The sequence below is a fragment of the Protopterus annectens genome, chromosome 1.part1 (assembly GCF_019279795.1).
Source record: "Protopterus annectens isolate FY-2018-M chromosome 1.part1, PAN1.0, whole genome shotgun sequence".
Classification (NCBI taxonomy): domain Eukaryota; kingdom Metazoa; phylum Chordata; order Ceratodontiformes; family Protopteridae; genus Protopterus; species Protopterus annectens.
This window is the reverse complement of record NC_056726.1, coordinates 833,721,332-833,735,552: the sequence shown is the minus strand read 5'-3', so window position 1 is coordinate 833,735,552 and position 14,221 is coordinate 833,721,332. Positions and strand designations below refer to the sequence as shown.

Here is a 14,221-nt window from a genome sequence, read left to right as displayed (position 1 = left end):
ACAGAAGTAGAGGCAACCTGTACGTTTCCATGCCATAAATGTAAGGCTTGTTCTTCCATTTTTTCTGAAGTTTGTTTCATTCATTCAGTTACAGGATGTCTTTTTCCCCTGGATTTACAGCCACTTGCAGGCGTAGCAACTTGGTATATTTGGCTACCTGCAGTTCCTGCTTGGGCTGTTATGTTGCCATGACAACTGGACAGCTAAGGGAGCGTATACTTGAACATTTGGGCCACATTTGCTGAAACATATCAACCAATGCTTTAGCTAATCATGCTATGTCCCATCCAGGGCATAACATTTTTAGGTTTAGGGTGTTACAGTTACTTAGACCTAGTGTCAGAAGGGGTGACTTTAACACCTTTATTGAAATGTGTGAGTTAAAATGGATCATTTCTTTACAAGCACACAGGTTACCTGGTCTTAACTCTGGGGTTTCACTTCAACTCGCCCTGATTAGGAGGCGGTGAGTTTGACTGGGTGTTCTTGACTGATGTAGATTGATGACTGGCTAATAAGTGTGTTAAATTAAATGTTTTTTCTTGTTTTGTATGGTCTGATGAAGCTGCAATCCCGCAAAAGTACTAACCACCTTTTGTTTTAATAAAAGTTTTATTTTATTGTTTTTCCTTTTGCTGTGTTACCATGGTGGTTGACTCACTTTTTGTTTTTTCATTATTTTTGTAAAACCTATCAGGTTTCTTGGGGGGCTGGTTGGTGAAAATCAGTAGACCGAGAGGCAGCAACAATGGCACACTTCAGGGACACCATTACCAAGGGAATAAACACAGGTTTAGCAACTTCCATTTGCAAGAGCTGATAGTATCTTTTCTGGCTATTAGAAGCTTCCCTAACCTCCCATTTAAAGAACTTCTTCATTCTGGAGAGAGTCTGTCTGAATCAAATTTCCACAAAACAGGTATCTGATGAAAGAGTATCTTCAGAATCAGGTTCAACACCAACAGATGAAAAAAGTATGAGGAGTTGTTTAAAGCTTCCTAAGTAGGGTCATGGGGCTAGTCTTCCTCATCTGAAGATTTGCTTTTTCTTTTAATAAGCAACAGGGGAGAGTCTGGTGAGGGCTAGCCAGGCTGAAGGGTCTACAGGCCTTAAGCAGGCTTTGGCCAAGTTGCACTAATCTTATTTATTTTTTGTTGTTTTTTGTTGACCAGAAAAGTCTGACTGGGCAGAGCCCATGTTCAGTGGAGGCTTTCAGCAATATTACTATTACAATTTTGTTTTTGCTTATACAGTTTTGCTGTTGTACAGAAAAATAAAAGCTAATGCATGCATTTCAACTAACATATGCAAGGTAGTGGCCGATCTGGAATATATACAAGGAAAAACACATTATTTGGAGCATACAGTTAGGAGCGTTTCATGACTAACAGACAGTTGTGTCTGTAAGTAAGAATCTGACAAGATTTACATAGTGAAGCTTGATGATGTACAATACTATTATATATGCTATTACAAATGTAAAAGTTTGATGAGGTTTACAGATAAGAAAAATACATTGTGAAGTGGATATTTGATATGGATTCAATGTTAGTATGAAAGGATATTAGTTGATTAGCATTATATTTTAGCTTAATGTTATGCAAACGTGACAGAAATAAAGGTGTAAACAAGTTTTGGCAGATGAGCTGGGCAAAGGAGGAAAAACAAATGAATGTCAAGCAGTGTAAAAAGCTGTACATCTTTGTTAATAAGGGGCAAGAACATTTAAAACAATTTTAAGTAACAAGTGTTCAAGATCTAGACATGTGCAGTAGTAGTTTTATGTAGGAACTTTGCACTTACAGCTTGGATTCTTATGTGAAGGTGGGAAAGATGACTAACCTAATGAAGTGCATGCAGAAAGCCAGCTGTCTTATAAGTGTAGTTTAAGCATGGTTTATGGCATGGTAGTTTGGAAGCCCTGGCTGGCTTCTTTCTTGGAATATGGGGAGGATAGGTGGAGGGGACGTGTTTGTTTCTTTGAGTTTTCTTTAGCAGACATCTTCCTGAAGGAATCAGGGGCCAGCCTGGGTTGACAGATGACCATACCATAAGCCTTCTACTACTTTGTGTCTCAAAACATGGTGGACCCATGCTTTGCCTTCTAAGAATAGAAGACTCTGTACTACCAGCCTTAGGTTGTGTGAAAGAGGAGGCCCCATATGCAGCATTGGTCCAATTCAACATACTCTGATCCTTTGCCATAATGGCCTCCAAAGTGGCAATGCTAAACGGCCAAGGAGAAAGGGGTTGCTGCTGTGGGGATTGAGAATGCATCTTACCAGAGACATTCGATTCAGACTGGCAAATGCAGGAAGGAAAAAATTATCTGTCCTCATCTACTCTAATAGTCTTATCCCTTGGTTTAGCTGGAGGATTAAGAGAGGAGGGAGGGCCCACTGAGGACATGGCAGAATGTGCTAAGCCCATGAAGTGGGTTTTTTTGTTGTTGTTGAGATAAAAATCCAATGTACAAAAATGAGTATGAAGGGTATTTCTTGGTCACAAAACCTTTACAGATGCCACAGTGTTGGATGTAGTGTCCTGCTCCAAGGCATAAGACAAAACTGGTGTGGGATTATCTGTCTCTCATAGTCACACTTGCTATTTTAAAGTCATAATGAACAAGATAACAAAAGTCCAAATCTACAGGAATAGGAAAAGTTTCCCCAGCAGGTTACTAATCTTTGCTCGAGTTACAAAGCTGTGGCACTTGAGGACAGAACCACTATTTGCTCAATGACAATGAATCATTTGCATGCATGAACTGCAACAAGAAAGTTCTGAAATTGGCATGGATGCATGCTCCTCTTATGCCAGCAATTGTTTATGGGCAGGCTTAGGCTGTGTAGGAGAAACTGAACTATTGAAGACTTGCCAGATGGACAGGAGATCTGATGACAAATTCCCAGAAGTACTGAATAGTGTAACAGTGATCTAATGAACATCACCCAGATACTGTGAACAACTGCAGATTACTTCTCAATGCAAGATTTACTTCTCTGTGGTAGTTTCAATATTTGAGAAAGTGACACCAGACTGCCCTTATCTAGTGGAAAGCTACAAGCTGCAGAATCGTTGACTCCTCAAGCTTACCAGTCTTGAGGCTAGACAGACTAAGTGCTCTCCATTGGGGGCATTATTTCTATCCTGAGTCTGTATACGAGAGAAAAGGTACGGATTAATTTTTTTTTCTTTAATGACTGAGGGTAAAACTGTTTCCAGGGAAGAAAAAGCCTGCACCTGGCAAACTTACCATGTAAGTATACATCGACCATAAAATGCTGCTTTCAAAAGTGGCTTTTGCCCTTATACCCTCTATATAGTATTATGACATGTTTGGCCTACAAAACGATATGTGTATGAAACTCATGTCATCTTTACCCCAGCCAGGAAACCCAGTTAGCCTCTGGAGTTAAATGAGTACACCGAAGATGAAAGTTAGCTCTGTTATTACAGCTGAGTAAACAACTGTAAATGGAATGGTATAAGATGCAACACTTGGGAGATTTTAGTGCTATACAAATGTATACTGTTCATACATGCTTTCATGGCAGCCTCTGACACACGTTTCTCCTGAAGGCAATTGGAAGGTGATTCAAATACCTTTAAAAATATCAGTTAGAAGTAAGATAATCAAACAGATGTTTATATTGCTTATGCAAAACGCCAAAAAGGTGTGAAAATGTTTCAGGACCTTATTAGATGAAAAGATCCTTTAAATGTGCCACACATTAAATGCTTTTAAAGAAAAAAATACACGCTACACTTCTAAACATCCACTGGGATGCTACATCAGCCCTTACCAATGTTGGTGCTGAACTCTGGGGGAGCAGTTAGTGGAATAGGTAGACTGAAGTGTGTTTTTGCTGTATGCAAACATGATTCTTGGCATCGAGCATGAGTTACCAGAGACACAGCCTGCCCAGGTCTTCGCTGGAATGCTTCTTGAATCTTTTCTTCTGTTTGCAGACTCACAATGTACTACAATACAAAATTTCAGACTTAATGATCTGCATGTACACAGTTACACAGCATACATACACTTTATAAAGAAAGATTCATTACATTTTACAATTGTGGGATACAGAGGAAGAAATGGTGGGCAAGTTCATACTAAAGGTTAATATTTTTGAATTACACACACACAAAAAAATTCATGATTAGTGCTGTCCCTTCTCTTCCTATTAACAGGACAACCAAAAGGGAATTGCACTGAGAAAAAGTTTCAATTTATGTGGTTTCTAGAAACATTCTTATTGCCAGATCTGTAACAGAAATAAAGTAGCAAAAATAAAACAAACTGCAAGCACAGTATAACTGGAGCGTCAGCTTTGTTGGACTGGACTTTTATTCAGAGATTTTTTTTTTCTTTTTCCTGGAGTTCTTCGTGTGTGTGTGTGTGTGTGTGTGTGTGTGTGTGTGTGTGTGTGTGTGTGTGTGTGTGTGTGTGTGTGTGTGTGTGTGTATATATATATATATATATATATATATATATATATACATATATATATATATATATATATGTATACGCACACACACACATATATATACATGCACATATATACATATATATATATATATATATATATACATACATATATATATATATATATACTCGCCATAATGATCCCCCTTGGCAGATCAATAAATCTGAATATTTTTTCTTACTCTATTCATTCAATTTATTTTCCTCAGAAACACATATTTATAGGGCCACACAGCCTGTACCAGCACATGTTCTACACTATGTGATACACTAGCATAGCATGCCTAGCCCCTGCTCGCTTCTTGTTCACCCAACCAAGTGAATACATTCTAAGAAAACAATGAAGAAACATGCATTGTACAACAATATATTAATAATTACCACTTGTTCATGGTTGAGATGATTTACCCAGAACTTTGGTAAATTTTGCTGGGAATATGTGAATGTTGCCTTGTAAGTGTTTAAGTAGTAATTGTAAACAGTACAAACCTGGGTAATTTTAAAATAAAATTTCCTACCTTTTGAAAGCTACTTGGCTATAATGGATCTTTTTTTCCATAATTTTACCTGTGTGTGTAAACTAACCACTGAAGATTTATGTGCCATGCATACACAAATTGTTTACATGCCTATGTATTTGCAACAGAGAGGCAAAATGTACTATCATTCAGCATGATTTTATATAAGGATGTAGCAGTGAGGTTTCGTTGTCATTAAATTTATTTTGCAGTCAGTGCACTTTATTACAAGGTCTGCAATGGATATTAGTTGATTTCTTCATTTTTGTAATGAACCTGCAACTTGTGTTGTAATGGCTGCAAACCCAAGTTTTCTGTCTTTAGCTAAACTGAGCATCTTGCTGTGATACTTCTCTGTAACACCTCTAAAAAGAATCAGTTAGATGAGCCATTTTACTGCTAATTTAGAAGTGGTGTGCAACACAAATAACTCAATCTCACTTTCAGCTCTTAGTTAAGGAGGTATTAGATTCCTGTGTACTTGCAGGCTGGACAGCAAATGCCTTAAGACCTGACAATTAGCTTACTTGTGCCACTAAATACTTCAAATTTGGAATTGTGATTAAGCGACATTGTAAAAACAATGCAGAATGTGGTCTGCATTTGCAGAACTGCAGGCTTCATTGAGACAAGGCAGCCCACACAACTTACACTGCAGACATGAACACAACACTGCATGAACAACATTGTAGGTGTGAATTAGATACATATATGGCAGACTTCAATTACAAAAGCAAATAATGGATAGAGAAGGTGCCCCAACAGAGGGAGATGGTGATAGGTAAATTAGGGCACTCTGAGGACTGCCACATCATAGATTAGTTGATATGGTGATTACTCATCTGTTATCAGGGATCTTCCTCAGTGGGCCAGTAATTAATTTTATAATTTCATTACTAAGCTGCCCAAAAGAGAAGAAAAAAAAAAACATTTTCATCAGAGGACTGAAAAGAAAAAAATCAGAATTACTGCTGAAGAACAATACAGCACAATCATTAAATAAAATGGTTGACTTCAAAGATGGCTGCACACTTAACAGCTTAATTTCAGCTCTCCCAGAGTGAAAAAGAATGAAAACAGAAGCTCAGAAAAGAGAGGCAGTAACTTTGTCTTTTGGGGTAAATTTCAGTTACTGGCTAGTAAGTGCACTGCCTAGAAGCCAGCAAAGAAGAAATTTAAAGAACCTGAAAGAAAATCAACTGCGGTAAGGAGGGGAAAAAAAACACTTGCTGGAAGAATCCTGCAACTTTGGTGAAGACATGGTTTCCAGTAATCTAGAGATACAAATAAGTTAAATGGGCTCAGAGCTGATTAAAATAAATGAAACACTGAAGGAATATATCAGCTCAAATAACAAAAGGCTGGAAAAATGGAAGAAACATTATGCACACATTGAGATGAGCTGATAAAAATGCAAAAAAATCAAAGGATGAAATGGAGAAAATGCTGGCTGAGTATGAGACTATGTAAACCACCAACGACCAGCAAAAAACGATAGTGAACACGCAGTAATGAAGAAATAATGATTATTTATTTATAATTCCTTCAAATCCAGACCGGTTTCGGCTATTCAGCCTTTATCAATGAATACAATAAAGTTTTTTTGAATGAAATGAAGCAGCCTGCATTTATACTATTCTCTGATTACCTGGAAGCAATATTACAGCACCACCCAGTGGCTGGAGTAACAAAGTGCATGTTCCATTCTTTTTTTTTTTTTCAATAATAATTCTTTATTTTATTTTTTCCAAACAACTAATACAGTACTACCAACTACTTACAATATGTACATGAATGCTTCCAACAGTTACATAGAATCATTATACATACCTATACACTTCTAAAAAAAAAAATAATGAAGAAAAAAGAACTAGTAACCATATAAGACTTATCTCAATAAAATTCAACAGTTATTCAGTTTTTCCCAGAGAATAGTGGAATGGAAGTTTAAGCTAATACAATGTTAAAGATTTGTTCCCATATTTTTGTATTGTTTACATTTTTCTTATAATCACTAATTAGAAATTTATGTGCTAGAATATGTTTGGTGGCTACTATCTTGAAATTTTGCCATGATGCCTGTAAAGGGTTCAACCAATTGGAAGCTATATATAACTTCATCAACAAAAATATTGACTAGTATAATTCTTTGGGTTCTTTCCAAGTTGGGTGGTGGAATATGCAAAATCGTAAATTCCCAGGAGAGTGTGGAATGTTGATATCCCATTTTTGTAGTTGAAGTTTCAAGGAATTCCAGAGTTTGAAAATACATTTACAACTCCAAAACATATGTAGGAGGTCGGCTGTTTGATCTATACAATATGGGCATTTTGGTGAGTTCTTTGAGTTAAATTTGTGTAGAGTGAGACGCATAATGTGGCGTTATTAAATATCATCAATTGGGTAAATAATAGCTTCTGAAGGGACACAGATTTTATGGTTAAGTGAATTGCTTTTAGTATTTTACTTTCTTCAATTGTCAACAATTTCTCTCTCCAGTATTTGGAAATTAATATTTGATTATTATATTTTATTTCTTTAATCAAACCATATGCTGCAGTTATATATTTACATTCCTGTGTAAGGGTTTGCCATAAGTTCAGACACATGTTTAAATCTTCTTCTTTAATTATGTCATTCCCTTTACTAAGGTAACTTATTGATAGGTCTTTTAATTGTCTTATTATAATTAGATACGATTTGGGGAGATTCAACTCTTCTAAAATATTGTGAATCGGGATACCTAAAAAAGGATATAAATCAAGTAGGGTTAAATTAATTATAAGTGGGAATTTCTAAGGTCTATCAGCTGGTTACCAATTTTCAGATTTGGATTTTTGTGAAATGGTTGAAGAATTATCATACTTTGCAAAAGATTTAATGAGTTAAAAAGATTTTGTACTGAAACTATATATGTTTTGATATGTTCCAACACGAAGTACCCTTTAAGAGTATTTTTGTTTAAAAAAGGTAATGCCTTGCAGTTAATATCCAATTCCTTGACATGTTTATGATTAAGAACCAGCCATTTGGGAACCCATTTCGAGTTACGCATGTTCCATTCTTGATTAAAGCATATGACCAGTGACATAAAAATGCCAGAGGTGTAGATATTAAGTCATATTTTTAAAGATAAAAATCAAAGCTCTGGAAGTAAGCCATTATATGACATACATATTACAAGGTAATAGACCAATACCATAGTCACTATTTGTGAATGCATATCATAGTGTAAAAAAGCAGAAAATATATACCACTAGTATATATATATATATTTTGAAGGGTGATAACCACAAGTTCAAAAGAATTGAATAATAATGAACCAAGTACTGATCATATAATATATTACAAAATAAGGCAAAAAGAGTATAATGGCCTCATTCTCAGCTATGTTATAGATTATAATAAATTGAAATAATATGCTTGTAGATAATACAAGTTCAACATTGTAATTGTACAATACTCAATGTTTAACGCCAACATACCAGATATGAATACCAAACCATACATATACATATTCGTATCCTGAACAATTGTTTATCGTGCTTTATAGAGTATAATATGAGCGTTGGTAGGCCTAACCACCATTGAATGGTTCGTACTAATTCTTGATCCATATGAATGTTTGTTGTTGTAACCATGATTATGAAATCCTCCAGTGTTCAGTGAAACTCACAGATGGTCATTCAGACCTGGGGGGAATAAACATCCAAGGTTGGTTATCCAATATTGTTCCTTGTGGTTTAAAATGGTGTGCCAACCCTGTTGGTTGTTCCTATCTCCCTGATATATCTCTGGGATACACACTTGTCTCTCCAGCAGGTCAAATTTATATCACAGGCAAGTTTTAAGTCTTTAGAACGGGTAATTTTTGTTCTTTTTATGAATGAAGAAAATTTAGTGTGTCATGTAAATGCATTTATAAACATCTGTAAAATTGATTTATGTAAATACTATAAGTTAAGTTGTAATGGCTCATCTAGAATGTAAACAGTGGAGTTTTTCTTTCTGTGCCATTGCTGAGAAAGTGTTTCTTTTACAAATCAGTCAGACCTTCCCAGAAAACAAAATGGAAATACATAAAAAAATAAGTAAGCTACATTGGCAAGACAGATTCACATTTGCTGATGAAAATTTTGTCCCTTTAACCTGTTACATGAGGAACCATTTGTTGTCAGAAAGAATAGAAGGGCAAACAGGGTTGGATCTTTCGTGGCTCGAAAGGTTAGACAGAGGTCTCTGGGTAGGAGTCTATAAGAAACTGAGAACAGAGACAGCTACCAATCTGCCTTAATTTTTGTGGCCACTGACATTTTTACTTAGGAACCTCTGAAGTCTCTCAAGTTGAGTTATTTATTTAGACAAATACATGGCAAAAGGAGCATTATATTCAATAATGGGTCTGATAATATACGAGTAAAGGGGAATTAGGGCTTCTTTGTAGCCATAACAATTCCCTGGCTATTTCTTCCCACATTATTTACTTTCCTGGACCCCTGCCTAGCAGGGCAACTGACGTGATCCATGGGGTGAATTTCCTTTCTCCCATCCAGTCGTCAAGGTTCCTCTTGAAGAGGTCCAAAGAGGCACTCTGCTTGACATGTATGGGCAATCTATTCCAGAGTCTGGGGAGTCTCTGGGTCAGGATACCCTCATCCTCAGCTAGTTTCAGAAAAGAGTCTATTTCTTTTTTAAAAACCCCAGTCGGGTCAATGTACATTTGCATATAACATCTAGTATCAGCTAACTGTCTTTTCCCCTCATCAAGGTATTCCCCAATGTTCATAACCACCACGGCACCACCCTTGTCTGCAGGTAGAATGGCAATGTCGCGATTATGCTTTAATTCCTCCAAGGCTACCTTTTCCATGGGTGACATATTCTGGCCCAAAATGTATGATTCATTATGATGAAAATGTAAATCCCTGAGAACAGATTGTTGGAAAATAGAGACATGTTTGTTCATGGGCGGTTGAAAGTCTGATTTCAAAAATTTGAAATCAAGTGATCTTTGGGAGGTGTTGTCTGAAAAGAATAATTTCAAATTCAGGTTACGACAGAAAGACAAAACATCCTTAACAATGCTATGTTCATTAATAAAAAAACTAGGAATAAAACCAAGTCCTTTATTAAGTAGTTTAATTTGTACATCTGTCAGTAGAACATTAGAAAGGTTCAAAACATTATGAAACTCAAATTCCGTCAACTCAACATTGTTTGTAACAGCCCTTTCATGGAATTGGATCTTATTCCTATATTTGTGCTTGACCCCTAAATAAGCTTTTTGTATGTCTAAAGGGTACTGAACATTAGTTTTTTTGCTTCTGGGTGATTCTCGATAGTTATTACAGTCATTGTCTGTGCAAGATGAGTCATCCCCTGAGGTACTAGCTAAAGTCTTGTCAGAGGATTTTAGAATAGACCTAGGCCTTTTCTTGGGTTTGTTTCCTGGTGTTTTTTGACCAAAATCATAGAATCTCACAGTTTTTAATGTATCAAAAGGCGGCCTCTTTGGTAATCAGTACAGTCCCTATTGAACTTACGTACTTTCCTATCTTTAGTTAGTTGGTCAAAATTAGCCAGATCTTTGGTTAATTTACTAACCAAAGTGGCATATGTTGGTTGTGATTCATATTTCTTACATTCTTCACATGAAGCTTTAACTTCCATTAAACAAATGTCCACCATTCTCTCATAATAGGATGCAAGGATCTTGACAAAAGTCATTGATGATTGTTGGAGAGCTTGGTTCCATTCTTTGGTCAGCCTGTCCTCCGACCTACTGACCAAAGGCTGTAACAACTCTAAGTCCTCTTGGTGTGATATCCTTATTAATATATGCCTTAAAAAGTCTGAGGTGCCATATATTGGCACATAAGTTTTTAAGATCCTTGTTGAATTGGTTGAAGGCCATTTCACAGCCATTGTTAATGTTAATATTTGAGCCACTCGGATTACTGCTTGACATGTTATTCATACCAAACACCCCAATATCATGTCCATCAGCTCATAATCCGTTAGTAGTTGCTCCAATCCATTTCCAATGTATTTATGAATTTTGACCAACTAGAAACCAAATCTGTTTCAATCAATATGTCCAAATTAGTAATAGATCAACAGGGACTGCACTGAGAACCTAGGTGTCAATAAAAATATATAAATATTTTTCAACAGTTAAACTATAATATATTTGGTCAAAGAACATCACTTAGAAAAAACCTTGCTCATGAACCCTGACATCCACACTTGTCTATATATTTGTCTATCAGTATATCTGTATTATGCTTGGCACATATATATTTGTGAACACAATATATACTTAATATTCAAAATGCAATGCTGAAAAGGCTTGTAGTTCTTGTTAAAGAATATACAAAGATGTATTATTATTTGTCACATGATATCTGGCAATAAAACTTTTGAAACCCCTTAGCACATATTGCCTTTGCCAAAGATTTCAACACTGGGTTGCCCTCGTAGTACATGTAGCAACCTAGTCCAACTGTGAACTGACAATACAATTTTCAAGCGGTGGTTTTGCACACATAAAACGATTACAACACATATAGTTGTTCATACACAAGATAAAAATAAAAATAAAGGTGTTATTCCCTCCTACATTTACATTAAGCTGTTATAAATATGATTCACTTATCATTCACCCAAGTCAACTGTACTGTTATGGATCAATTCCTGTTGTTATATATCCTAGACCAACTATGGCATAAATAGTTTGTCAATATACATGCATACTAAGTAACTGTGGTGAATGAGACACTTCAATATGATATCAAATTTTGTAACAAAGAATGTATCCCACTTGGTTGATAAACCTATCCCAACATATAGCTGATGTTATTGTATGTATATCAGATATTTCGCGATCTTTTTTGCATTTGTGCTTAGAGGTCGGCAATACTGGTGGATTACAGGCTGATAAATTGATGGACTATCGTTGATGGATTAGAACTGGTGAAAACATCATATTGACTTTAACTTTTGAGATTTATTTGATCTCGAAATGTATTAGTGAATGGTTGACTCTAAATGCTATATTCTTTAAATATCGGATATACATACAATAACATCAGCTATATGTTGGGATAGGTTTGTCAACCAAGTGGGATACATTCTTTGTTACAAAATTTGATATCATATTGAAGTGTCTCATTCACCACAGTTACTTAGTATGCATGTATATTGACAAACTATTTATGCCATAGTTTGGTCTAGGATATATAACAACAGGAATTGATCCATAACAGTACAGTTGACTTGGGTGAATGATAAGTGAATCATATTTATAACAGCTTAATGTAAATGTAGGAGGGAATAACACCTTTATTTTTATTTTTATCTTGTGTATGAACAACTATATGTGTTGTAATCGTTTTATGTGTGCAAAACCACCGCTTGAAAATTGTATTGTCAGTTCACAGTTGGACTAGGTTGCTACATGTACTACGAGGGCAACCCAGTGTTGAAATCTTTGGCAAAGGCAATATGTGCTAAGGGTTTCAAAAGTTTTATTGCCAGATATCATGTGACAAATAATAATACATCTTTGTATATTCTTTAACAAGAACTACAAGCCTTTTCAGCATTGCATTTTGAATATTATATATTGTGTTCAAAATATATATGTGCCAAGCATAATACAGATATACTGATAGACACATATATAGACAAGTGTGGATGTCAGGTTCATGAGCAAGGTTTTCTAAGTGATGTTCTTTGACCAAATATATTATAGTTTAACTGTTGAAAAATATTTATATATTTTTATTGACACCTAGGTTCTCAGTGCAGTCCCTGTTGAACTATTACTAATTTGGACATATTGAATGAAACAGATTTGGTTTCTAGTTGGTCAAAATTCATAAATACATTGGAAAAATGAATTTGGAGCAACTTCTAACGGGATTATGTGCTGATCGACATGATATTGGGGTGTTTGGTATGAATAACATGTCAAGCAGTAATCCGAGTGGCTCAAATATTAACATTAACAATGGCTGTGAAATGGCCTTCAACCAATTCAACAAGGATCTTAAAAACTTATGTGCCAATATATGGCACCTCAGACTTTTTAAGGCATATATTAATAAGGATATCACACCAAGAGGACTTAGAGTTAAGTTACAGCCTTTGGTCAGTAGGTCGGAGGACAGGCTGACCAAAGAATGGAACCAAGCTCTCCAACAATTCATCAATGACTTTGTCAAGATCCTTGCATCCTATTATGAGAGAATGGTGGACATTTGTTTAATGGAAGTTAAAGCTTCATGTGAAGAATGTAAGAAATATGAATCACAACCAACATATGCCACTTTGGCTAGTAAATTATCCAAAGATCTGGCTAATTTTGACCAACTAACTAAAGATAGGAAAATACGTAAGTTCAATAGGGACTGTACTGATTACCAAAGAGGCCCTTTGATACATTAAAAACTGTGAGATTCTATGATTTTGGTCAAAAAACACCAGGAAACAAACCCAAGAAAAGGCCTAGGTCTATTCTAAAATCCTCTGACAAGACTTTAGCTAGTACCTCAGGGGATGACTCATCTTGCACAGACAATGACTGTAATAACTATCGAGAATCACCCAGAAGCAAAAAACTAATGTTCAGTACCCTTTAGACATACAAAAAAGCGACGAGGGGGTCGCAAGCACAAATATAGGGATAAGATCCAATTCCATGGAAGGGCTGTTACAAACAATGTTGAGTTGATGGAATTTGAGTTTTATAATGTTTTGAACCTTTCTAATGTTCAACTGACAGATGTACAAACTAAACTACTTAATAAAGGACTTGGTTTTATTCCTAGTTTTTTTATTAATGAACATAGCATTGTTAAGGATGCTTTGTCTTTCTGTCGTAACCTGAATTTGAAATTATTCTTTTCAGACAACACCTCCCAAAGATCACTTGATTTCAAATTTTTGAAATCAGACTTTCAACCGCCAATGAAAGTACAGTTTTGTACCTACCATAAATGTAGATGTTCGAGTGCTAATACAGCTGCAGTCATAACAGATGGGTTCTCCTGCCGTCAGGCGGGTCCTCGGTCGGCCGAATTCCAAAGTCTAGGTCCGGCGTCGGTTGTTGTCGCTTTCTTTCCTGACGTCAGTGCGACAGGAGTATATAAGACACAGCTGACGCCATTTTCTTCAGTCTTTCTTGCCCCAGATGTCAGGTGCCCCCAGAAGG

At 35.9% G+C, this 14,221-nt stretch overlaps 1 protein-coding gene across 2 annotated transcripts in view; it reads right to left on the bottom strand.

Annotated features, from left to right (window-relative positions):
* Positions 1-14,221, bottom strand: part of RGP1 (RGP1 homolog, RAB6A GEF complex partner 1) — a 1,859,064-nt gene that overhangs the window by 131,359 nt on the left and 1,713,484 nt on the right. For both annotated transcript variants that reach the window (XM_044078576.1, XM_044078568.1), the window contains one exon: positions 3,807-3,984. In XM_044078576.1, the coding sequence (XP_043934511.1) occupies positions 3,807-3,984 (178 nt within the window). The remainder of the gene's footprint in view (positions 1-3,806; positions 3,985-14,221) is intronic.